The sequence below is a fragment of the Schistocerca gregaria genome, chromosome 2 (genome assembly GCF_023897955.1).
Source record: "Schistocerca gregaria isolate iqSchGreg1 chromosome 2, iqSchGreg1.2, whole genome shotgun sequence".
Classification (NCBI taxonomy): domain Eukaryota; kingdom Metazoa; phylum Arthropoda; class Insecta; order Orthoptera; family Acrididae; genus Schistocerca; species Schistocerca gregaria.
This window is the reverse complement of record NC_064921.1, coordinates 105,610,997-105,637,471: the sequence shown is the minus strand read 5'-3', so window position 1 is coordinate 105,637,471 and position 26,475 is coordinate 105,610,997. Positions and strand designations below refer to the sequence as shown.

The window sequence follows — 26,475 nt, the reverse complement described above, 5'->3', positions numbered from 1 at the left end:
AGAAAATGTAATTTTTCAGAGCCACACAATCAATCCGTAAGTCACATCAAGGAAGTTGTTATATAACTACGTTCATTAAACCTGCAACTGGCAAGAAATAAAGTTGAATGTGAATTTACAATCAGTAAGCTATCTCAAGGGGACAATAAATTTACAAATAGCTGTAAGTCACTACAACTTCAACTGTATGTGAATCCCTCACAAATATGTGAACACATTATCTAAAAATGGGAATTAACTAACTCCAGTAAAAAAATATTATAATTGACAGGGAAGTATAAAAACATTCTGCAGCAATTAAGTGATGCTGTGGTAGCTAGTTCTGTGATAAATGAATATTTCATGTTCTTAAGATGAAGTCAAATTAGTCGAAAATGAGATTAAACCCAACAAACAAGATCATACCTCCTGCAAACCTATTTACACATTAAAATTTGTGTTAATTTTAGAGAGATAAATCATCCAAACTTATGGCTGTCGGCCTACAGCAAAGCCATAACATAGGCATGAGAACTACTTCTGGTCTCTTTAAAGGAAATTGCAGATAACATGATTGTTATCACTCATGATTCTTTGAAATAAAGTGAGTCTTGGTCAAAATAAAGACTTAACGCCATCTTCTTGCTATTGTTAAGACACATCTTGCTGTGCACATTTGTAAAAATGGTTTTACATGCCACTCATGAAGTACAGTAAGATGTATTTTAACAAATTCTTATGAGTTTTGCAGCACCAAACACACATTTACAAATTTTGCAATTGTAATATCAAGATTATTCATAAACTTTAATGAAATTTGCACTTGACAAATTCCTTATAGTTTGTAGCCAACAGTGTTATACATAATCAACCACTCCTTATGATAAATTTCTAATCACAGGCATTTTTATTTCCTTGATTTCTATGAACTGTGAACGATAATAATTATTTTTTAATGATCTTAACAACTGTAATATCACAAATACCACTACCCCTACTACTACTACCACCTCTACTACTACCACCCCTACTACTACCACTACTACTACTACAAACAATAACACAGTTTCATACTGCAAGGCTATAATTAAGTATCAATTGGGGCTTTTTTTTTATGAGGCTGCTGTGATGCCCCTAGTCTTGGTGTACTGTGTACCTTCTGCTTTCAACCTGCCTGGATTTATTTTGCTGTATTAACATATTATTCAGCTGAAAATGTCTTGATGCTTCTCCCAAAGTCACTACACACTGTGATGACACGCTGACAGGTAGAGATTAGAGATAAATTTTGAACCTATTACAGTTAGCCATATGATTTAGGGATGGACACAATTGCTGCACTTAGGAATACCCTTAATTGAAATTGTGTGCCTGGTACGTAAATCAGTTACAAAAATATTCTGTCAAAGTCTTGTATTGTGTATCCCCAAGTATTCAAGTGTATCATGCTTTGAAGACCACACATGACATGTGCTCAGTCCCCCCCCCCACACACACACACTTTCGTATATGCATAATTTCGCATTCTGAAGATAAGTTATGGTCAGCAATTCTGACTCATAATTTATTAGTTTTATCAAGTGAATGTTCGTTTGATACAAGTGTAAAGATAAGGGGGAATAGAAGACATGACTTCCTAACAGTGGACATAATGTGAAATGGCCACAACCACAGTCAAATTTTGCCAGTGATTACTGAAAGAATTACAGCTATTGTAACTTAATTTTATTGAAACATTGTGAGCCTCATAGTATTTTATCAGAATTTATTCATCAGTATCAAATTTTCATTGTTACTCAAACAAATCACATATTCCTGTTGTGTTTATGCCCACAGTAACACACTTTTGAGGATTTTCACAATTAGACAGACAACCATATAACAATAATACAAATTATTAATTTTTGGCTACTTTACAAACAATTACAAAAAGCTGATCTGATGCTTTTATTTTTACCAACGGCTTCAATGGAAATCGTCAGAATACTGACAAGCACAATTCTCAAAACACAATTCTGCCATAAAAATGTATGATACACATTGTATACAGATCTACTGGTATGAAGAAACAGTCTTCCACCATTTCCATATACCAAGAAAGCATGTACAGTGTTTAATGGTGTCTCTCACCCACAAACCTCTAACAATGAAAGAGGCAATATTACATCTCTGTGTTTCGTGGAAAAAACAATTTACTAGCTTTTACACAAAGTTAAAATAAAATTCTAAAGAATACAAGTGTCAAAATTAAACCCAGCTTAATTTTGTGACAAGAATGCATTTGGTGTAACTTTGATTTGTCTTACAGATTCAAAAAAATTCACAGACTAATGGAAATAAATATAAATCTAAATGAATTGGTGAAGTGAAGTAAACATGATTTCATTTTCATCAATATACAAAATATTTTGCAGCACCATTAAAATGTAACACATATTTACAAACTGATGGTAGTCACAAAAAAATCTTTTCTTTTCCTTAACACCTATTACAATTGAAAATGGCCTAAAAGTCTGCTGCCCTTAGCCCCACTTCATGTGGCATTAACTCCCTTCAGTTTCACACATGTACCATTTCATTCCCCTACTTTTGCATACACATGCAGATAGACACATGTGGAGAAAAATAATGGCTTTGTAGCTTTACTACAGTTCATTTAATTCTGTTGTTTGATTTTAAGATTACTGCAAGTACACATTCAGTTGTTACTGCAAGTACACATTCAGTTGCAATGCTGACTGAAGCAAAACTTTCAATCCAGGCATGAAACCAGCAATCTGTGAGAAGTCTGGTCCTGAAACCAGTTTTGTATGGAGTCCCAGGCCACCAGTGTAATCACCAATCTGTGTCATTTGTACCATCTGGTGTAAGTCCGTTAAAGTTGTGGGAGAGAGCTGAAAATAAATGTGATATGAAACCAACTATTTATAAGAAAGATACACGGCATTTAATAACCATAAACTATTGGCAACAATTTAAATTATCTGTAAAATGTTCTGAACTTGAGCTACTACACTCTTGCGTACCCAGCAAAAGGGCCGCCACTGTTTCAGTCACATCTCTCAGTCAACCAGCTAAGCTACACTAAGAGGATTCTTACAGGCAAACAAAACAAAATAATTAAATGAAACAATAAGTTTACTGTTACGAGTCACTTTTTATTTATCTGCACGACACGTTTCAAAGGTTTAAACCTCCATCATCAGGTGGATTTACAATTGTTAGTATGACATTTGTATGTGTGTTGTGTTACGATTTTTTGGAGGAGCTTGTGGCATTGTCTAGTGGAGAAAACAAAACACTTTTTCAGAACATGATTTTGGGTTTCTTTGGACAAAAAATTAAATGTATATCAACTGGTAAACATAAAATAAGTAAAATAGGTTACCTGCAGTGGCCACAGGTTCCTTTCGCTGTCCTAACATCACATGTATACTGTCACACTTTATAAACAAATATGACGCCTGGAAACTATTGGGTGCAAGGATCATATAGCAGAAGAGAGAACATTATCACAAATTACAAATAATATACAACATGACAACATTATAACAGATTTTTTTTAAGGTTTTGGAGGTGTTTGTTTTGATTGAGGTGTCAAATACATGCGTTGGAATAAATACTTCAGGTGGTGTATAAAGCCGATTTTGACTAGTTAAAATAGCTTAAATTTTACGAACTTAAAGTACAATAATCATATTGGCTACACAAGTAAAATTACACATAAATAACAATTTTCATTGGGATTAATAGGTAGAAATGAATGGCTGCATTTAGGCAGTTATTGCTATCATACAATCACTCTTTCCACCCTATCTCTCCGTATCATTTTCACTTTCTCTTTCTCTCCTTCGGCCTGCAGCCTTTCATATCTATCTATTAATCCCAATCAAAACTGTTATTTATGTACAGTTTTAATGCTGTAGCCAATATGATTATTGTACTTAAAGTTTGTAAAAGTTAAGCTATTTTAACTTGTCAAAATCGGATTTATATACCACCTGAAGTATTTATTCCAACACATGTATTTGACACCTCAAAAACACCTCCAAATCCTTTAAAAATAATAATAATAATAATTCTGTAATAATGTTGTCATGATGCATATTCTTTGTACTCTGTGATAATGTTTCCTCTTCTGCTATATGATCCTTTCACCCAATAGTTTCCAGTATGATAGTAGACCTGTGATGTGACAGCGAAAACCCAAAGAAACGCAAAACCATGTTCTGAAGTAGTGGTTTGTTTTCTCCACTAGACAGTGCCACAAGTACCTCCAAAAAAACTGTAATACAACACACATACAAATGTCATACTAACAAATGTAAACTCACCGGATGAGGTTTAAACCATTGAAATGCGTCCTGGAGATAAATGGACAGTGACTGATAACAGTAAACTTATTGTTTCATTTAATGTCAGTAACAGACACAGTAAAGCTTAACTTAAAATGTTTACAGTAAAATAATTTTTGTTCAATGCTACATAACACATTTCTGCCAAGGGAATGAAGAGTGTAACAGAGGAGACTATCAGAACTGAACGATAAGTTTCCTCAATAATGTTATATCTTTTGATAACAACTGAGTAATAAAACCACATTTTGGACTGGGAACACAGTTTCAACTGTCCTGCAGTGACTAAGCCTTTTTTGCACTTCTTTTGGCCAAGGGAGTACACAATGTGTGCGTGCAAGATTACAAATCCAGAGATCCTGGGCTCGATCCTCAGTTGGACATAGAATTCCTAATGTCACTTACCAGCTCCTTCATCGCTGGCAATGATTCGTTGATGTGAAAAATACCAAGCTGCACCATAGTGTGAAGTGCGTGTTAAATTTTACGACTTCATGTGTTTTGCTACTTAAGTCTGTTCAAAGGTATGATGAATGCACCATTAAGTGCCCTGCTTCGCCTTTCTAATGCTCCCCAACTTGTCCTCCTTTTCTCCCAAGGAAGCAACGAACAATCCTGAAAGCTAGTATAGGTATTGTCAGTACTTAGAATTTCTCTTCCTGAAGGCCTTCTTGTAATTTCATAATTTTCTCAAGTGAATTCATTCTCTCTCTCTCTCTCTCTCTCTCTCTCTCTCTCTCTCTCTCTCTCTCTCATTCTCATATATAGACACGCACTAACAGATTTAAAGTTAAATAGACTGTACTAAATGACCCAATTGAAGAGATGCCCTGATAAGTGTCACTGGCAGGGGAGGAAGTAACGCAAAAATCTGCGTCACTGCAGTACGTGCAGATGGTGATTTAGTCTTGAGATACACACACAAGCAACATGTGGATGCAATCAGTTTCAGATAGTTCTCTGTCACCAGGACCTAACCTGCTGTAAATTCACACATAAATATACCTGTACCAGAAATAGAGTGAAACACTTACAGGCAGTGTGTGACAGTACATCAAATGGAAGGAGTAAAGACAGTAATAATCTAATTACGGAATTTTTTTCACTATCTATAAAATCAGAAATATTCAGTTCTGATCCTTAATAATTTCCACTTACCTTATGTTCCCTTAAACAATCATACAGGACTTCCAGTTTCCGTGCAACTTCCTCTAGTTTCCTTTTGGTTTGCTGTAACAAATTATAATTATTTCCAACTTTGTGTAAATTAACTAAGACTTACTATCCTCTATAAAATAAATCTTTAGGAATGACAGGTAAGAATATAACTAAAATATAACTGTAACTGGTGGCTGTTCCTTCGGTAACAGTTGACTGGCGGAGGCACTCTCCGGCTACAGGATTGTTCCACAGCTTTGTTCCAATGTCAGTTCTATGATACTTTTACAGCTACTAGTGTGTTGTGCATTCTTTACTGCTTTCCTGTCTTGGGGCATATTATGCAAAACGAATGCACTATAAGAAAATGCAGTATAGAAATTTTATAATATGGTGCTTAGTTGTGGTTGTCAACAGTGAACGAAACATAGAAATTTAGTTACTTATACAGTCATTTCTCTGCATGAGACTCAAATAACAAAGCTACTCAGTGTGCATTTGCGGTCAAGCATTATGTTTTAAAACAGCTGTTAAAAAAAAAAAAAAAGTTGGAGCAAAAGCATCCACAACAGTGTTAAAGACATGCTCAGTTAAAATATACAGTGACTGCTTAATCAACTATGACAAGTTTTGTTTGTGGCACTACTGATGATATCAAAAGACAATATAAATCAACTGTCTCTAAGCTCTTCTGCACAAACTGATGATTACAAGTCACATGAATATGTGGCATAATCCACAAAAATTGTAACTACGAAAGTAATCCAACAGTCTGGTTGAAGAATCTAAACAAACTTCTTTCACAGTTATTCACAACGGACTTCCAGCCTTTTCCAGTAATCCAAGGAGGAAGTTTTATTGCATTTGGCAAACATATTGTTCTCTGAACAGAAACACAATATCTGGAAATATGTTTCTACCAGAATACGAAAAGTGTATGAATGCTGTATGAGAGTTGCTTCTTACAGCTGAAAGCATCTGGTTGATCACAATTATCTGAAGTAATGAAAGCTATGTAGCCGTAACATCACACTTCATAACAAAGGAGTTTGAATTCCAGCGAGTTTTGCTACAGTATGCCTTGATATAGGGTTATATCCAATTCATTTACAAGAGGGGGGGACAAGATTACTGGCTGTAATAATTCATAATGTGACAAACACGAAAAATGAAATAACAAATGAATCTAACTGATTTGCATACATACTGAATCTCATTGTGCAAAATATGTTGGAAGAAGCAAAACTGGTTGCTTATTTGAAATGTCATACATCAGGTATGGGAACACTTGGTGCACCTCAAAGAAATCTGGGATTGAATCCACAAAAGCTCATTCAAGATTTTCCAACAAAGAGAGGCAATTTTCAGAAACAGGCTTCATAATAAATATTTGTTGTACTCATGCACAAAACATGTTAAAAAGTTGAAGATATTCTGTTATTAAATGTGAACTACTACTTGTTGAAGGATACATGAATACGCTGTTTCGAATTTTCAATTAAGCTAAAATAAGTCAAAATTTAAAATATCTGCTTAACCACACACGTACTTAGAAAACATCACTACATTATCATAAATTATTTCACTGGTTTCAATGTACTTCCCAGACTATGTGGAAAACCTGTTACTTGGCTGGAATTAGCATCTACAGTAACATTATCGACAGGCTTTTTATCCGTTGTCTTCACTGCTTTCTCTCCCTTCTTCAATGCATGATAAAAACAAATACACACAATTAAAGTAATTCCATAACCATTGTGACAGAATCTGTGCAATAAAATAATACTTCTGGCTACAAAACTAGAATACTGTCCTTTACTTGCATTGGATGTTAAATTTTTTTGGGTATCACGTCCCTCTGAGATAATATTCAATAATAATTTGAACAAATACATAAAATCTACTTGCAATCTGTACTTCATGTACTGTCTGAAAATATGTCCATATCCTCTCACCTAATTGTACAATTGATTGTGTAAATATGTATCTTACCTACCAATCACTAGTTCTCACTTGCATTGTGAAGTTGTGGGGGACTTCCACTATAAACAATCTTCCAGCTTTGATGAGCAGGTAGGAAATGGACACAATTTCACTGCTAGTTAAACTATAATATAAATGAGGATAAATTTATCAATATATCCAAGTGGCAAACTAAATTTCTTTTGTGTGATCCAGAACAGATAATCCTGGATTTGTTACATTCCTATTCCAATATCTAGTTGATAAAAGCAGAAAAAATGTGTAATAAATCAGATGAGACACTGGATCAACAGACTGGAAAAAATGTCAATTTTCAAGAGATGAACAATTTTGACATTCTAGCTAAATTATAAATACTGGGAGGTATTTAAGAGAAACTGTTTCCTTACTGGATTCGTGGCGGTATTGTAGCATCTATTCCTCAGTTCATCAAAAACTGTCTGCAGATACATGTGCTCTTCCGGTATTGGTCCCTTTGGTTTTGGAGGCTCCACGGCTTTTGCAGTGACCACAGGGCCTGCAGCTGGTAGTTGTTGTTGTTGCTGCTGCTGCTGCGCATGAGGTGGTGCATTATATGGTACATACGGCTGTTGCTGACCCATATTTCCATATACACCATTCACCGCTGCCTGCAAAGGCAACAAACATTTCACTGTTGTTATACCGTCTGTCTGTCTGTCCCTCCCTCACTCACTCCACACACACACACACACACACACACACACACACACACACACACACACACACACACACACACACACACACACAGTACCATTTTATCACTTCCAGACTGAAGCTGCCAAGCACTTATCAGTATACTATCTCTGATATCCTCCTCTCTCTATTATCTTCCCCTTCATCTTTCTATTCTGTTTTCCTAATACATCACTTATGTCAGGCTCAAAAGTCCTTTTGCCATGGTAAAAATTCAGCAGAACCTTAGGAAAATTCAATTAATTGAATGTTTGAGTTTGTATGTATAGTTATTTTTGTATTGCCAACAGGCAGTAAAGCAGAGAAACTGTTTATGCTGGCTCCATTCATATGGCTTATATACCACTGAAATAAGCAAAGACAGAAAAAAGCAAATAATACTGAATAAAAGAGTGTGGCTTATAATCTTGTAGAAAGCAGATGCATTTTCAGGAATGCCCAACTTTACATGTAATATTGTTGTATGACCAATATTGAATTACCACAAAGCAAAGCCTGTGTTGGACATCATAAAATTGCAACTAGTGTCCACCAACAGAACTACACTTCTCTCTTTGAAGACATATTTTGAATGTACAATATTAGTAGTAATATGAGGGTCACTCCAAAACAAATGCACACTATTTTTGTAAAAATACAGTTTTCATTCTGTATGTGTGAAAGTTTTACAGTGTGTAGATACATCCTTCACACTTGTTTTCAAACTTAGTTCAACCTGTTTCCGTGAGTGGCGCCATCACAGCATGTCTTCAAGATTGCTGCTACACTTGACGTTTGTCAGAAGCAATGTGCTGTCATAGAATTCCTGTGCTGTGAAAACAAGACAGTGGGAAACATCCACAAGAGGTTGAAAAAGGTGTATGGAGATGCTGCTGTTGATCGCAGTGCAGTTAGTCATTGGGCAAGCACGTTACGTGATGAAAGCGGGCACGGCAATATTGAAGATTGTCCTCGCAGCAGCAGGCCTCGTACTGCGCACACTCCAGACAATGTGCTGAGAGTTAATGAATTGGTGACTGCTGACAGACGCATCACAGTGAACGAATTGTCACGCTACGCTGGGCTAGGGAAAGGAAGTGTTTGCAGAATACTGAAAGTGTTGGAGTTAAAAAAGGTTTGTGCTAGGAGGTTTCCCAGGATGTTGACAGTGGCTCACAAAGAAACAAGAAAAACGGTATGCAGCGAACTTTTGGAACAGTACGAGAATGGTGGACATGAATTTCTTGGAAGAATTGAAAGGTGATGAAACATGGCTCCATCATTTTTCACCAGAGACGAAGAGTCAATCAATGGAGTGGGATCATGCAAATTCACCCTAGAAGAAAAATTCAAAACCACACCTTCTGCTGGATAAGTTATGGCTACGGTTTTTTTCGATTCCAAAGAACTCTTGCTTATGGACATCATGCCAAGAGGAACTACTATAAATTCAGATGCATATGTGACAACACTGAAGAAACTTAAAGCTCAACTGAGTCATGTTTGACCACATTGGCAAAAGCAGGCTGTTTTGCTGTTGTACAACAATGTGCGGTCACATGTCAGTCAAAAAACCATGGAAGTGATCACAAAACTCAGATGGACAACACTGAAACACCCACCTTAGAGTTCTGACCTGGCTCCATGTGACTATCATCACTTTGGTAAACTGAATGACACTCTTCGTGGAACAAGGTTTGCAGATGATGACTCACTTGTGCACGCTGCCGAACAGTGGCTCCAACAGGTGCAACAGGTTGGTCCAGAATTTTACCGTGCAGGTATACAGGGGCTGGCTCCAAGATGGCGTAAGGCAGTTGAAACGGATGGAAATTATGTGGAGAAATGAAAATATTGTTCCTAAAGGATGTATCTACACACCTTAAAATTTCAAACATGTAGAATAAAAGATGGATAAAAAAAAATAGTGTGCATTTGTTTTGAAGTGACCCTCGTACATATTACTAATTCTTGTGCACCTGTGTTTCATGCTCGAAAAGTTACCTAGAACCTGTCAACAAGGAAAAGAGAAGAGCATTAAAGTAATGGAAGAAGAGTTTAAAGTAAGGGAAGAAGAGCAATACCGAACTTTTGTGAAGACGAGTGCTAGTTGAAGTCGCGCACATCGACAGTTTGTAAACTGGTATAAAAAGGCTTCCACTAAACAGTAGTTAGTTCGCAGTTTAGTTTGAGTGTAGTGTGGGTATTGATTATTTGTGATGTTGAATCAGTGTCCAATATTAATTTTTGTTGTTTGATGGTGTCAATAACAGAAGCCTTAGTGAGCATGTGCAAGGTTGCACCAATAATTAGTTTCATGTAAGCAGCTTGAGAACAGTTGAGTGTAATTTTGTGTCAGGGGAAGTATTTAAATTTTTGAGCTAGTTTAAGTGGTTTTTCTCTATTTTACCTTTTCCATAATTTATGTTTGGAATAATCTGACTTTGTGTATATGGCCACTGTGGAATAATTCACTTTTTTACTAACTTTTTTCATGTTTACTGCTAAAGTAAATTTGTACATTATATTTTAACATATGATTTTAACAGTAAATAGTTTATTTAATATCCATCTTCCTAAATCATAATATAAACCACAACAACGCAAATGTCTGGTCACAATGCCTGGAGACGACAGTGGCCACGTGTATGTCAATTCAAGTGTGTGTGTGTGTGTGTGTGTGTGTGTGTGTGTGTGTGCACATCTGATGAAGGACCTAGGCAGACAGCTTAGTAATATCCCCAATCCGCTCATAAATGTGCCTGCCTGCCTTCTCTATATTGTGAGCAGCAATCCATCCTAATTCTTCATTAATAAAATAAAAAAAACCTTGTTTATAGTGCTTTACTTAAAACATACTCACATTTTGGAAGTTTGCTGCTGGAGGGTCTGGTTGCGCACTCCCATAAAGTGGGTGAGTTATTGGGTTCTGAGGAGCATATTCTGGCTTTGGCTGTGGGAGTAAAAAAAATTTTAGTTCATAAGACAAAATAGTTTGATTCTCAACTAAACTTATACTAACAAACTTCCTGTTTCCAACTAATTTTATTCTATGTCATGCACAATGTATCATCATGCAAATTCATACTTATATATTCTTTTCATAGTACTATTGTGCGATGCTGCAGTTCTTGTGAGTATTCTTTAACAATTAGTCTGAAGTTCATCTGCACTATCACTGATCTTTATTTTCAGCAATCTTATGATTCAAAAGCGTACAACAGTTACGTTAGGTGTTTGAAATCAAACCAATTCTCTCAAACTCTAAACTGATGAAAAACTAGGGAGATTCAATTACAGAAACTCATAACAGCTCACTCCTATTATCAATAGGAGGATATATTAACAGTGTACAAGCTCTGAGTGAGTACTCACTTTTCTGGATGCTACATGAAAGCACAAATAGACAGAAAGTCATGATGTCAGTGTCGGGTGTGTGGAAAATAAAAGTCCAAGACACGCGTCAATCAGGTTGGAGCAAAATAAACATACAAACAGCAAACTGAAGAAATTTTCATACAACCAGTAGGCAGGCTGTCCTGGGACAAATTGTCAATATTCAGGGGTATGACAGCAACAATTATTCAAAGCAAAAAAGTCTAGTAAACATTGGCTCTAAAATGCATACCTTACGAGGTATGAGTAATTCTCCATTTTTGATACTGTGGAAGAATTTGCTTCTCCTATTGTGCATTGTCTCTTTCAAAATACTCTCCTCCACAAATGATGCCCCTTGCTGGACCACACAAAGCGACATCTGAGAATTTTCTTTTATCTTGACTATCATTGCAAATCTTGTTCCTTTCAATGGGGTTTTTAACTTTGCAGGAGAAGAAGGCTGCAGGGGCCAAGTATGGAGAATGAGGCAGCAGAGTGATTTCGATTTTTGGGAAATAGTTACGCATCAACAAGGATGAATGTGTGAGTGCATTATTGTGATGATAGAGCCACGAATTGTCTCACTACATTTCAGGTCATTTCGTTCTTGCATTTTCTTGCAGGCATTGCAACATATCCTGACAGTACCACTGATTAACAGTCTGTCCCTGTTCCGCAAATTTATGAGGGACTAATCCTTAAAATGCAAAGAAAGCTATCAGCATGGATTTAATATCTGACCTGACCCTATGAGCTAATTTTTGTTCTTGGAGAACCTTTCATGACACACTGTGAAGATTGTAACTTGTCCTCAACATCATAACCATAAACCCCAGTCTCATCACAAGTTATTATTCTCTTAAGGAACATCTTGTTTTCATTTGCGCGATACAAAAGCTCTTCACAGATTGTGAGGCAAAGATCTTTCTGGTCTTGACTCATGAGCCACGGGATGAACTTGGCAGAAATACGATGTATTCCGTGATGCTGTGTCAGGATTTCATGACATGATCCAACTGAAATGTACATTCTTCTGCAATCTCTCAGACAGTCAGTCTTTGACTGGCACACTCAATTTCGTTGAAGTTTCTGACTTGAGCATCGCCAATAGATGTCAAAGGGCTTCCTGAACAAGGGTCATCTTGAACTTCTGTCTGGCCATTTTAAACCGTGTGAACCATGCATACGTATGGCTTAAGCACTCCTCTTCATAGGCTTCCTGCATCATTTGGTATGCCCCTGTAAAAGTTTCCTCAAGTTGCTCAGAAAATTTAATGCACACGTGTTGCTTCTCTAACTCCATTATCTAGAAATTTGCAAACTGTACGACACAATGCTCTACTCAATATAGCACTGAACAATAATTAACAGACATACAGCAGTGGAACTTTGAGCAGTTAAACATTAAACGCAGGAATGTGCAGGGATGCCAACAGCTTTTTTGCTCCAACACACCATTGATACAAAATTACAAGTGTTTTGGAATTTTTTGAACAGACCTCGTAAAACATAGACTCTAAAATGGAACTATGAGCCCTTGTTCAGTAGAAGCTAAATGGGCATTTTTTTCCCTTGTTTCAGTCCATACTATAAACTCTCGAAATATGCAAAGCAAAGAGCTTCCAGTAAAAGAGATTTGTTTCACAGTATCAAAGATGAAGAAGGGCACACAACTCTTAAGGTATGCATACTAGAACCTCTGTTTACTAGGCTTTTTTTGCTTTGAATGATCGTCCCTGTCATCCCCCTGAATACTGCACATTCTTCCAGACACACCTTGTATAAACTGGGGAAATTTTTTTTCTAAAATGTCTAAAATGGTAAAGTGGTTTTAAATGTGGTGATGGAAAGTCTTTGATTGAATACAAATAAGTTCAATTATCTGGGCATAAAGGTGAAAACTCACGAAGTAGTTGAAGTGATGAGCTGTCAACAGCCATATAAAGATCTCAGTTTTGTATATGTGCCTATTAATGACTCAGCACTTCAATTACTAAGTTAAAAGTGCTTTTTGTTAGTTGCACATTACAACCTCTCAACAGCATGAAATACAAAATTTAAGGAGAGCAAGCTAATGTAAGAAAACTGCCAGGGCTTTCTAGGAGAAAATTAAAGCTCAACCCCATGCACGGTGCACATAAATCTAAGCTACAGATGAATACCTGTAAATGATTGACCACACTATTCCATTGCCTTGTACCAGAATGCACAGCTGACATTTGAGGAAGCATGTTATATTCGAACTGTATAGTAAATAGAAAAGAGAAAAAAAATCAGAAGTAAAATGTACTCTACTAGAAAGAGCAGGAGAGAACAACACAAAAAATGTGCATATCATCTTACGAGTCAGACACTATAGTGCATTCAGCACCATTTATTGGGAACACAGACAAATCTCAAGGAAAGAAAGAAAGGCTGGAAGAGTGGACATTCACAGTCATGGTAAACAGAAACTTCACAGGTTCTCATTAAGCTGTCTCATAAGCTACTACAGTTTTTAAACATCTAGTGATGGACCAATCTGACAGAGACTCCATTTCAATTGCTAGCTGCCTCACAACATACACTCTTCATCGGTAACTGGAGTAGCTGATCAAGATAAAAGCAGTACCTGCCAAGAGACCCCAAACAACAGAGTACAAACATGCGTATTTTGTCTTGAAGTTTTCCCAGTGGATGGAATATTCCATCATTTTTCAGGAGAGCAACATGTGTTGTTGATATGACTCAAAAAAGCAAACATACTTACCTTTTCCAACACAAAGCAGGTTAAGTGTAATTCAGCATGTTTGTCAGAATTAGGAAATAATTTTCTCAAAATAGTTATTAACAGAAATCCTTGGCATATAGTATTTGAGTACTTTGGCTGCCTAGTTGTACAATAATAAGCCTTAAATAAATTAAGAACTACTCACATAATTTTTTCTCAGAAAACCTTTTCAATTTCTCATATGTAGCGTTTGAAGAGTAATTATTCATAACATCTATTATCTATTTCATCAACCATTAGATGACTGAACAACTTATTGAATACTTTCATGTTAAATTCCTTGGTAACATGTTTGTTTGTTTGTTTTAATACACAAAATATTAGGAAATGAGCATGTGACTTGGATATGAGACAAGCTGCATGGTGTTCCAGTTTTCTGTAAAGTTTAGTGCACTGAGTAAGAATTTTCTTCTGGCTATCATGAATTATGAAAATTTATCTTTCCACCCAACTTAACTGTAAAGAAACTAAAAACTCGATTTTCCATATTCAAAATAAAAGTATCTTTAAAATACAAATACGGCATAGACCCAAACTGTAACAAATTTAGTTTGTTATGTATGCAACCCCATGGTATGTGGAATGTGTCAAGAGTTGGAAAGAGTTAGTTTGACTCAGCAATTACACAATGTATTTGGCCTCCTGTATGCTCTACCAGACAAGCTTCTATTGTCTCCAACTTCTTACTAATTTGTGTGTGGAATACTTTTATGCACTACAAAATGCGTGTTAGATGGCTGTCTAACTGCTTCATTATTTCACTAGACTGCATTTTTAATATTGAAATAATAATAATAATAATAATAATAATAATAATAATAATAATAATAATAATAATGATAATGATAATGATAATGTGCTCTAATTATAATGATGAAATAGCAAACTGTGGTAATATTAGATACCTACTAATCCCAAGGTAAACATGACTTACAATGAAAAAGATATTAAAAACAAGGATTGCACAATAATTCTGCTATTACAGGGCTACATCACTGTGTAATTGGGTGATGTGATCCTGGTGAGAAAAGGGAAATGTTGGGAGTGTGGAGCAAGGGGATATTTGCTTTTGTTTTGCTTTAGGGCACAAGAAACAAATGGGGTCACACATGCCAAACTCAAAAATATAGAACACGAAGACAGAGAGGAGTTAAAAAATGATTATACATCAGTCCCTATTGACATAATAGAAGACAGCTAAAAACAGGCACATGGGAAAAGGGCTAAAAAAGACACCATACTGAAATGGAGGTCAAAAACTAAAAAATAAATGACCATCGCCATATTGCTTTGGCAGATAAAAAGTAAAATGTGGTCGACAGCCTGTGTGTCATTTGCTAAAATGACTGATAACTCATATGGCGAACCCAAGCGGGAACGTAAGCAGTTAAAAAATTGGGCATTACATCAGGAAGCGACCAACAGTTAAAACTTGGACAATGTGTATAAGGTGGTGAGGTAGTACCACTTATCAAATGACGATGGCTAAAAAGGCAGTGCCCAATACACAGCCTAGTTAAAATGTCCTCCTCCAGGCGGGAGGGCCGAGAGGAGGTTGTCCAAGCCGGTGGGAGAGGCTTAATAATCCTGAGCTTATTCCCATGAAGGGAGGACCATTGGTGATGCCAAAGGGACACCACCTCCTGACAGACAGCAACAAATAGATCATCGGAGGGAACAGAGGAACTCGCGGGCTGAGGAACGAGGACTGCAACCTTGACAGCAGCATCAGCAGCCTCATTTCCTAGCATGACCAGGAACAGCACACAGACTTTGGAGGGTGAAGAGTGAGTCTGAGCAGAGAACACGATTGAAAAGGGTGTGTCGCCGGATGTACTCCGTGGCCTGATACAGGGCAAAGAGCTCGGCTGTGAAGACTGAGCAGTTTGCCAGACGCCGATATTGAAGCCATGGGTGATAATGAAGAAGGCACACCCAACCCCATGGTCAGGCCGAGAGCATCAGTGTATACAAAGGTGCTATCGCGAAGTTCCACGCGAAGGTCATGAAACTGAAGGCAATAGGCCGAGGATGGAGTAGTGTCCTTAGGAAGAAAATGAAGGCCAAAGTTAACATGGGTCCTTCACGAAGCCAAGGTGATGAAGGGTTCACACCCACCAGGAAAGTTGCAGGTAGTGTGAAGTTAATCCACTGTAGCAAGTGCCGGAAGCGGACTCCAGGAGGTAACAGAGAACAAGGATGCACCCCGTACTGGTGATCAAAGGAGTCATCAAAGAAGGCCATGCATGGCGTACAAACGGCATGCGTACCTGCTGAGGAGAAAGTCATGGTGGTAGGACAGTGGTAGTTGAGCAGCCCCAGCATACAGACACTCAACTGGGCTAGTGTAAAAGGTGTCCGTGGTCAAACTAATGCCGTGATGGTGGATAGTGTTGAGACAAAATAAAAGGGATAGACATGCAGACGCATAAACAGAGTACTCATAGTTGAGTTTCAAATGGACACAGGACCGGTATAAACAGAGGAGGATGGTTTAATCAGCATCCCATTAAGTACCATTGAGGACACATAGACACTGAGGAACTGAGTACAGCGGGCTGCCAGGTAAGACACGTGGGAGGACCAAGAGTGTTTCCTATTGAGCATGAGCCGCAGGAATTTCATGGTTTCAATTAACGGAAGGGTAACAGGCCCAAGACGTAGGGACGGCAGGAGAAACCATTTGCACCGCCAGAAATTCATACAGATGGCTTTGTCAGTGTAAAAGCGGACGCCATTGTTGATGTTCCAGAAGTAAAGACAATCAAGACAGCACTGAAAACGCCGCTCAGTGAGACAGGTCTGTGGAGAACTGCAATGGTTGGCAAAATCGTCAACAAAAAGGGAGCCGGAGATGCCCGGCAGGAGACAGGCCATTATAGGGTTAATAGTGATAGCACAGAGGACGACACTCAAAACGGAACCCTGAGGCACACCATTTTTCTGGATAACAGTGTCCAACAAGGCAGAACCAACATGCACCTTGCAAACTCAGTCTTTTAAAAATACCTGAAGGAAACACGGATGGCGCCCACAGAAGCACCACGTGTAAAGAGTATGGAGAATACCAGTTCTCCAGCAGGTGTTGTATGCCTTCTCCAAATCAAAAAACACGGTCACAGCCTGAGATTTCCACAGAAAACCATTCATGACAAGGGTGGACAAAGTAACGAGATGGTCAACTGCAGAATGCCGCACTCAAAATCCACACTGTGCATTCATCAGTAAATTGCAAGACTTGAGTCACCACACCAGCTAGCTATGGATCATATGTTCCATCACCTTACAAACAAAGCTGGCAAGAGAGATGGGGTTGTAGCTAGAAGGAAGGTTTTTGTCCTTACTGGGCTTAGGTGTGGGAATGACAGTGGCTTCACACTAGCATCTGTGAAATGTGCCCTCTGCCCAGATGCGGTTGTACGTTTTAAGGAGAAAGTGCTTGCCCACAAGAGAATGGTGCTGCAACACCTGGATGTGGACGGCGTCTGGCCCTGGATCGGGATGAACTGAGAGCATGATCTAGCTCCCTCATAGTAAAGGCGGCATTGTAGCACACACTATTTGGAGAAGAGAAGGGTATCACCCGAGCCTCTCAGCTTGCTTCCAATGGAGAAAGGCAGGCTAATAGTGAGATGAGCTCGAAACTTCCGCAAAATGGCAGCCCAAGGGGTTGGAGATAGCAATAGGGTCCACGATGACATTGTCAGGCCAGAAATTGCGAAATGGATCTTGGTCCCAGGGAACCATCTGTGGTTGGCCCACACAACAGAGGAAGGTGTGGAACTGTTAAAGGAACTAGTGAATGAAATCCAGCTAGCTCTTTTGCTATCCTGAAGAACGCAACGACACTTTGCATGCATCTAATTATAATGAATGCGGTTTTCCATCGAAGGATGGTGGTTAAAATGTCAGACAGCATGTCTCCGTGTGCAAATTGCGTCGTGGCATGCCTTAGTCCACTAAGGGGCTGGGACATGATGTGGTAAAGAAGAAGTGTGGGGAATGGAACGTTCCGCAGCAGTAAGGATAATGTTTGTGAGATAGTCCACTTGGTCATCATAACTGGGGAAATCTTGTTCTTCGAACATCGCCAGGGAGAAGTAAAGCTGCCAGTCAGCCTTACGAAACTGCTATTTGGGAGTGAACGTGGATGGGGTAGGAGTCAGCAAATGAGAAATGGTCACTCAAATAGGTGTCAGAAAGAACAGACCACTCAAGATGACGGGCAAGCTGGGCAGTGCATTAGGATAGGTCCAAATGGCAATAGGTGTGCGAGGAGTCGGAAAGGAAAGTGAGTGCTCCAGTGTTAGGGTAGAAGAGATTAAGCTGGTTAAGGTCAGCCAAAACGGCACCTCTCTGATAGGTCATGGGAGAACCCCAAAGGGGTTGATGCACATTAAAGTCACTGAGTAGCAAAAACGGGGAGGTAGCTGCCGAATAAGCTGAATGAAGTCTGCCCTGGTGACAGCAAATGACAGAGAGACATTAATGGTACAGAGGGAAAAAGTCAGGTGGGGAAGGAAAAGGCAAACTGCAACAGCTTGAAGATTGGTAGTCAGGAAGATGGGTGGACTATGAATGTCATCTCGTATGAGCAGCATCATGCCCCCATGAGATTGAAGGCTGTCCTCAGGGAGAAGATCAAAACGAATCGGTAAGACATGTGAAAACGCAAAGGGGTCGTGAGGGCACAATTTTGTTTCCTGAAGGCAGAGTACAATTCTAAAAGCAGCCGTAAATCCTCTTTGTGGGACAGAAGGCTGTGAACATTCCATTGGAGGAGAGTCATGATGAGGATGAGATGTAGGGGTGGCACCTCGATGGCTGTCGAGTGACAGCTGGGGATGAGTCACTACCACAGGGCACAGAGGCAGGATGATCCTGCCCCATGGGGTCTGCAGAAACATCAGCTTGCTTGTGAGGTCGGTCTGTGAAGTCTGTGATGAAACAAGCTGGGATATTTTTACTTCCCCTGTTGTTTTGACATCATTTTTAAATAATTACCATTGACGTATGTGAATATAATCTGTATTTTCATAGAAGAAAAAGGTTGCCCCCCCCCCCCCCCCCCCCCCCAGTTTGAAAGAATATAAACACCAGATCTAATTTTGTGCTTAGTTTTATGTATGTAATTGATTTTCTACTTTTTTCAACTACTCCCAGTTCGTATCTTTCGTTATAGGGTTAAATCAGTAACTGTTTCATAACTTAAATTCTACTGTTGGCATATAAACAAATATAAATTCTGTACTAATTATAAACATTCGGGAGACAAAACAATAGCTTTCTTAAAGGATACATTTGGCTCTATTCGAAAACATGTTAGCAAAACCAACCCTTCATTAATTCCAAAGTATTTAACAGTTTTGTCAAAAGTATTGTTTATGTACCTATGTATGTTAATTTCATCATTTAAACAAATAATTTGGCTTAACTCTTGTAGTAGAAGAAACTTAAAAAGACGGAATCTTTTGATGTATTTAGTTAATTTAATGAGATAAGTTTTAATTTAATTTCTGTAAATTTAACTTCGAACACTGTGTAGTTTCAGCACCTATTATTGTGAGGATATATAAGGGCCTGGTTTTTGGTCACGAGACAGTCAGTAAACGACTGAGTTTCAGACGACAAACCTGTGTTGGTTAGAATGATAACAATGCATCAACTTAACAGTGAAATAAGTGTTACACCAATAGGCCGCGTGTTAAAACAGTGACAGTGTGTGTTCCATACATACCTGATTATTCCGAAAGAACTGTGAATTATGTGGTTATGTTTTTACTGCTCATTGATGTTCAACAGGAAACTATTGTAGCAGTATGTGGATGTTCGCCTGCTAACTATTAATGAGGCTTACAGGAAGTTATAACAATAGTGCACTGACCAAATAACTGTGTATTATCAGGGAGTTGTGCAAACGGTTCAAATGGCTCCAAGCACTATGGGACTTAACATCTGAGGTCATCATTCCACTAGGCTTAGAACTACTTAAGCCTAACTAATCTAAGGACATCACACAAATCCATGCCCAAGACAGGATTCGAACCTGTGACCATAACAGCAGCATGGTTCCAGACTGAAGCACCTAGAGCCGCTCTGCCACAGCGGCCAGCCAGGGGGTTGTGAAAAGTGACGCTAAACATGTGAAACGCAACTGCGTATCTGTCAGCTACATAATTTACAGCAGACAGTAGTTGCACATCCAACCCCTATTTTTTTCAGCCAGCACATCAAAACCGAGGACAAGAAACGAAGAATTAAAGAAAGTGGAGGGGGGAATATGACAACACAGCGAGTAACATATTTTTTACTCTTTTAAAAAACAATTCCTGCGCATCAGTTGCAGAAAAAAAAAGACACCACTTTGCCAAAACACATCCATATAATCCAATGAAACTGATAAACTCTTGAAAGCAAGAATCCATCAGTCAGAATTACAGAGCTGAAGGAGACAGTACAAGCTTTCAGAAATTTTAAAACCAGAAATAAGTGGCATATTCACAACTAAAACTATAAAACAAATGAACCAACATTTGACAAAAACTTTGTACCATAACATTAGTGTTTCTTAAGTTTCTGTAGAAAATTAACAAATCTTTTATCTCTTGACAATGATGTGTACAAGGCAAACATCAATTTCAGAATTCCTTATAATACTGTATACAGATATCATTTAAGTTCATGAAGTATTAGCTTGTTATATAGGCCTATCTGACATATGTTAAAAGTATGTATCTGACTCACCGGAACAGCCTCAAAGTAAGCTTGCTTAAAAGAAGGAACCCGTTAGTAGTATAATTAATTGGGATAAAATCAATAAAAATTACAATGTAAACACACCTGAAAATATGGTTTTCAAAAACCCATTTCTTTCATGGCTCATTTCCACTTTACTGCTTTTTATATTTACTTAATAATCTTCCTTCTTGTAAAACAGAATAAGATTAATAAGAAATTCAATGCTAATTTAAAGGAAAAACTTTTCTTTCTTTAGCAAAATTCTCATACGTAAATCACACTGACTTTCTAAAATAAATCAATATATCTTTTTGCATTATTTTTCATGGTAGTGATTAGCAACCATGATATACATCTATAACTTACCAGTTACTGCTTAAAATATGGTGAAATATATTCAGTGCTAATACTGTCACTCAATTCCTTCTTCAGTTCACAAATAAAGTGATCAGATACATTCATGTAAATATCTTTACAGGCACTACTCTTTGTATAACTCACTTCTGATGCTAAAGTCAATGGAGCTCACTAAATACTAACTTTTCAGAAGTAACCATTTTCTAGATGTTCCTTCCTATAAAACTTACTTTTTCATAACTGTGATATTTGCATGACAATTGCACAATAACTAATAATTCTGGGCTGTCTATACTACTGGCAACATATCTCTGGGAACATTAACAACAATAAACTATCTGAGAGTCAGAGTGGACATCTGGAGAAACTTACAGTAGAGTGACTACATGAAAATAATTATATATATATACCAAGCGGGAAAGCGCCGGTAGATAGGCACAATGAATAAAACACACAAACACACACACAGAATTTCGAGCTTTCGCAACCGGCGGCTGCTTCGTCAGGAAAGAGGGAAGGAAAAGAAAAGATGAAAGGATGTGGGTTTTAAGGGAGAGGGTAAGGAGTCATTCCAACCCTGGGAGCGGAAAGACTTACCTTAGGGGGAAAAAAGGATAGGTATATACCCGCACGAACACACACACACACACACACACACACACACACACACACACACACACACACACACACATCCATATGAGTGTGTGTGTGTGCGCGCGCGCATGCGCGAGAGTATATACCTATCCTTTTTTCCCCCTAAGGTAAGTCTTTCCACTCCCGGTATTGGAATGACTCCTTACCCTCTCCCTTAAAACCCACATCCTTTCATCTTTCCTTTTCCTTCCCTCATTCCTGACAAAGCAGCCGCCGGTTGCGAAAGCTCGAAATTCTGTGTGTGTGTTTTATTCATTGTGCCTATCTACCGGCGCTTTCCCGCTTGGTAAGTCTTGGAATCTTTGTTTTTAATATATTTTTCCCATGTGGAAGTTTCTTTCTTTCTTTCTTTCTATTTTATTTACATCATCATATATATATACTCCTGGAAATGGAAAAAAGAACACATTGACATCGGTGTGTCAGACCCACCATACTTGCTCCAGACACTGCGAGAGGGCTGTACAAGCAATGATCACACGCACAGCAAAGCGGACACACCAGGAACCACGGTGTTAGCCGTCGAATGGCGCTAGCTGCGCAGCATTTGTGCACCGCCGCCGTCAGTGTCAGCCAGTTTGCCGTGGCATACGGAGCTCCATCACAGTCTGGTAGCATGCCGCGACAGCGTGGACGTGAACCGTATGTGCAGTTGACGGACTTTGAGCGAGGGCGTATAGTGGGCATGCGGGAGCCCGGGTGGACGTACCGCTGAATTGCTCAACACGTGGGGCGTGAGGTCTCCACAGTACATCGATGTTGTCGCCAGTGGTCGGCGGAAGGTGCACGTGCCCGTCGACATGGGACCGGACTGCAGCGGCGCACGGATGCACGCCAAGACCGTATGAGCCTACGCAGTGCCGTAGGGGACCGCACCGCCACTTCCCAGCAAATTAGGGACACTGTTGCTCCTGGGGTATCAGCAAGGACCATTTGCAACCGTCTCCATGAAGCTGGGCTACGGTCCTGCACACCGTTAGGCCGTCTTCCGCTCACGCCCCAACATCGTGCAGCCCGCCTCCAGTGGTGTCGCGACAGGCGTGAATGGAGGGACGAATGGACACGTGTCGTCTTCAGCGATGAGAGTCGCTTCTGCCTTGGTGCCAATGATGGTCGTATGCGTGTTTGGCGCCGTGCAGGTGAGCGCCACAATCAGGACTGCATACGACCGAGGCACACAGGGCCAACACCCGGCATCATGGTGTGGGGAGCAATCTCCTACACTGGCCGTACACCTCTGGTGATCGTCGAGGGGACACTGAATAGTGCACGGTACATCCAAACCGTCATCGAACCCATCGTTCTACCATTCCTAGACCAGCAAGGGAACTTGCTGTTCCAACAGGACAATGCACGTCCGCATGTATCCCGTGCCACCCAACGTGCTCTACAAGGTGTAAGTCAACTACCCTGGCCAGCAAGATCTCCGGATCTGTCCCCCATTGAGCATGTTTGGGACTGGATGAAGCGTCGTCTCACGCGGTCTGCACGTCCAGCACGAACGCTGGTCCAACTGAGGCGCCAGGTGGAAATGGCATGGCAAGCCGTTCCACAGGACTACATCCAGCATCTCTACGATCGTCTCCATGGGAGAATAGCAGCCTGCATTGCTGCGAAAGGTGGATATACACTGTACTAGTGCCGCCATTGGGCATGCTCTGTTGCCTGTGTCTATGTGCCTGTGGTTCTGTCAGTGTGCTCATGTGATGTATCTGACCCCAGGAATGTGTCAATAAAGTTTCCCCTTCCTGGGACAATGAATTCACTGTGTTCTTATTTCAATTTCCAGGAGTGTATATAGAAAGAAACTTCCACATGGGAAAAATATATTAAAAACAAAGATTCCAAGACTTACCAAGCAGGAAAGCGCCGGTAGATAGGCACAATGAATAAAACACACAAACACACACACAGAATTTTAGCTTTCGCAACCGACAGTTGCTTCTTCAGGAAAGAGGGAAGGAGAGGGAAAGACGAAAGGATGTGGGTTTTAAGGGAGAGGGTAAGGAGTCATTCCAATCCCGGGAGCGGAAAGACTTCCCTTAGGGGGAAAAAAGGACAGGTGTACACTCGCACACCAGCGCTTTCCCGCTTGGTAAGTCTTGGAATCTTTGTTTTTAATATATTTTTCCCATGTGGAAGTTTCTTTCTATTTTATATTGTGTGTGTGTGTGTGTGTGTGTGTGTGTGTGTGTGTGTGTGTGTGTGTGTGTGTGTGTTTTCTATTTCGGAAGGACTTCATTTGAAAGTTTAATATTTTAGCAGTCTTTTTCATTTTGCGTGTGTCTTTCTCAACACTACTTCTTCGTAGTGAGTAGCAATCTATTCTTTCCACATTGTTGTTAATCCATCCAGGACTTCCCACTGTTTTACATTTCCTTAGAAAAATCATTCACACATAAATTAGGTATCTTACAAATTCTTTGTTTCACAAATTCTTGAGTAGTGTCACGCACTTTGAGATCCTTATCACACCAGATCAATACAAGATATAGAGAAGATCCCGTGGAAACTGGTACATTTTGTTTAGTAAATGCGAGAGCAAGGTGCAGCTGCTCATCAAACCCCTAAGGCAGACACTACAAGAGGGGCACTGTTCATCACAGAGAAATTTACTGTTAAAATTCCAAGTGCATACGTTGCAAGAAGATTTAAACAGCGTATTTCTTCCTACCTGCTTCACAAAATGACAATGACAAAAAATGCATCCAGAGATCCACTAACAGTTAACATTCCCACTCATCACTGAGACAGGTGATGAATCGTAACTGCACCATAAGTACTCCCCACCACACACTGAAAGGTGGCTTGCAAAGTATAGATGGAGATGTAGAGCAAGGACTAACCAGAATGGTAAGAATATATTCTTAATGAAAATGAAACTCTAATAGTATGTTATTGTAAGGATAACATGAGAAGGATATGAGAAAGAAGCCAAGACTTAATTAATATTAACAACAGACTGTATTCACAAGTTTGAGATGGCTGTAAGCTTTGGGCATGTGCCATGATGAGGAGATGCAGCAGCCAACTCAAGTCCCCTTTCAGAGCCACACATTTGGTATTACTGAAGTGGGAGATTCCTCATGGCAACAAACTTTAATGTTTTCAGCTGCTGTAAATTTCTGTGTGCTGGTGGGAAATAGCACAAAAGTAATGGGAACCAAGAATGAAAAGCACTAGAGGCAGACTAAGAATCAGTCAGATTATGTGTAACTGAACAAACGCCTTCAGAGAAAATGGTCCTTTTATCACTTAGAGAAAACACATTCAGAATTTGCATGTCACCACCATCACCATATGACATCTATGATTATTGTTTGAATGCATGTACATTCATTCCAGAGAAGGATAAACTTATTGACACCGTTCCAAGCCACCTGGCACACAGCATTTAAATAAACCAAGAATGGCAATTGCTTACAATTACATATACATCTACATATATGCCCCGCCTGTTCCACTCCAAATAAAGCGAGGGGGAGGGCAGTGGGGGGGACTATCTATGTGCTTCCATAAGAGTCCCTAATTTCCTTACACAAAATGTATGTTTGCTGCACTAGAATTACTCTGCAGCCAACTTCAAATGGCGATCCTCTAACCTTTGTCAACAGTGTTACCAGAAAAGAATGTTATTTTCCCTCCAGGGATTCCAATTAGAGTTCCTGAAGCATCTCCGCAATACCTGCATATTGACTGAACCTACCAGTAACGAATCTAGCAGCCCATCTATAAATAGTTTCAATGTCTTCCTTTAATCTGACTTTATCGGGATCCCAAACACTCAAGCAGTACTCACGAATGAATCACAATAATGTTTGATGTGTGGCCTCCTTTACACATGAACCACATTTTCCTAAAACTCTCCCAACAAATCGAAGTCAACCATTCGCTCTTCCCTACTACCACTCTTACATGCTTATTCCATTTCATATCACTTTGCAACATTGCACCTGGATATTTCATCAATGTGAGCGAGTCAAGTAGCACAATACTAATTGCTGTATTCTAACGTTAAAGGATTGTTTCTCCTGTTCACCTGCAGTAACTTACATTTTTCTGCATTTGAGTTACTGCCATTTGTCACATCAACCAGAAATTTTGTCTAAATCATCTTGCATCCTCCTACAGTCATGCAACGATGACACATTCCCGTACACCACAGCATCAGCAGCAAACAGCCACAGACTGCTGCTCACCCTGTCCATTGGATCATTTATTTCCTGGGGCACTCCTGGCAATACCCATGTCTCTGATGAATACTCACTGTTGAGGGCAATACTTACTTAAGAAGTACACATATGCTTATTGAACACATTTCAGTGGTGCCTGACCTAATGTCTTACTAGAGCCATCACACTTCAATTGCATCCAACATAGCGCTCGACTAAATCAAAAAATCATTTCACT

The 26,475-nt window shown here is 39.2% G+C and overlaps 1 protein-coding gene across 7 annotated transcripts in view; it reads right to left on the bottom strand.

Annotated features, from left to right (window-relative positions):
• Positions 1-1,689: 1,689 nt before the first annotated feature.
• Positions 1,690-26,475, bottom strand: part of LOC126336448 (protein transport protein Sec31A) — a 147,536-nt gene continuing 122,750 nt past the window's right edge. For 6 of the 7 annotated variants that reach the window (XM_050000154.1, XM_050000152.1, XM_050000155.1 and 3 more), the window contains 4 exons: positions 11,032-11,121; positions 7,865-8,104; positions 5,493-5,564; positions 1,690-2,873 (listed from right to left, as the gene is read on the bottom strand). In XM_050000154.1, coding sequence (XP_049856111.1) covers positions 2,685-2,873; positions 5,493-5,564; positions 7,865-8,104; positions 11,032-11,121 — 591 coding nt within the window. In that variant the 3' untranslated portion in view covers positions 1,690-2,684. Of the gene's footprint in view, positions 2,874-5,492; positions 5,565-7,864; positions 8,105-11,031; positions 11,122-21,060; positions 21,085-26,475 lie in introns of all 7 variants that reach the window. The other variant, XM_050000150.1, reaches the window with a different exon arrangement.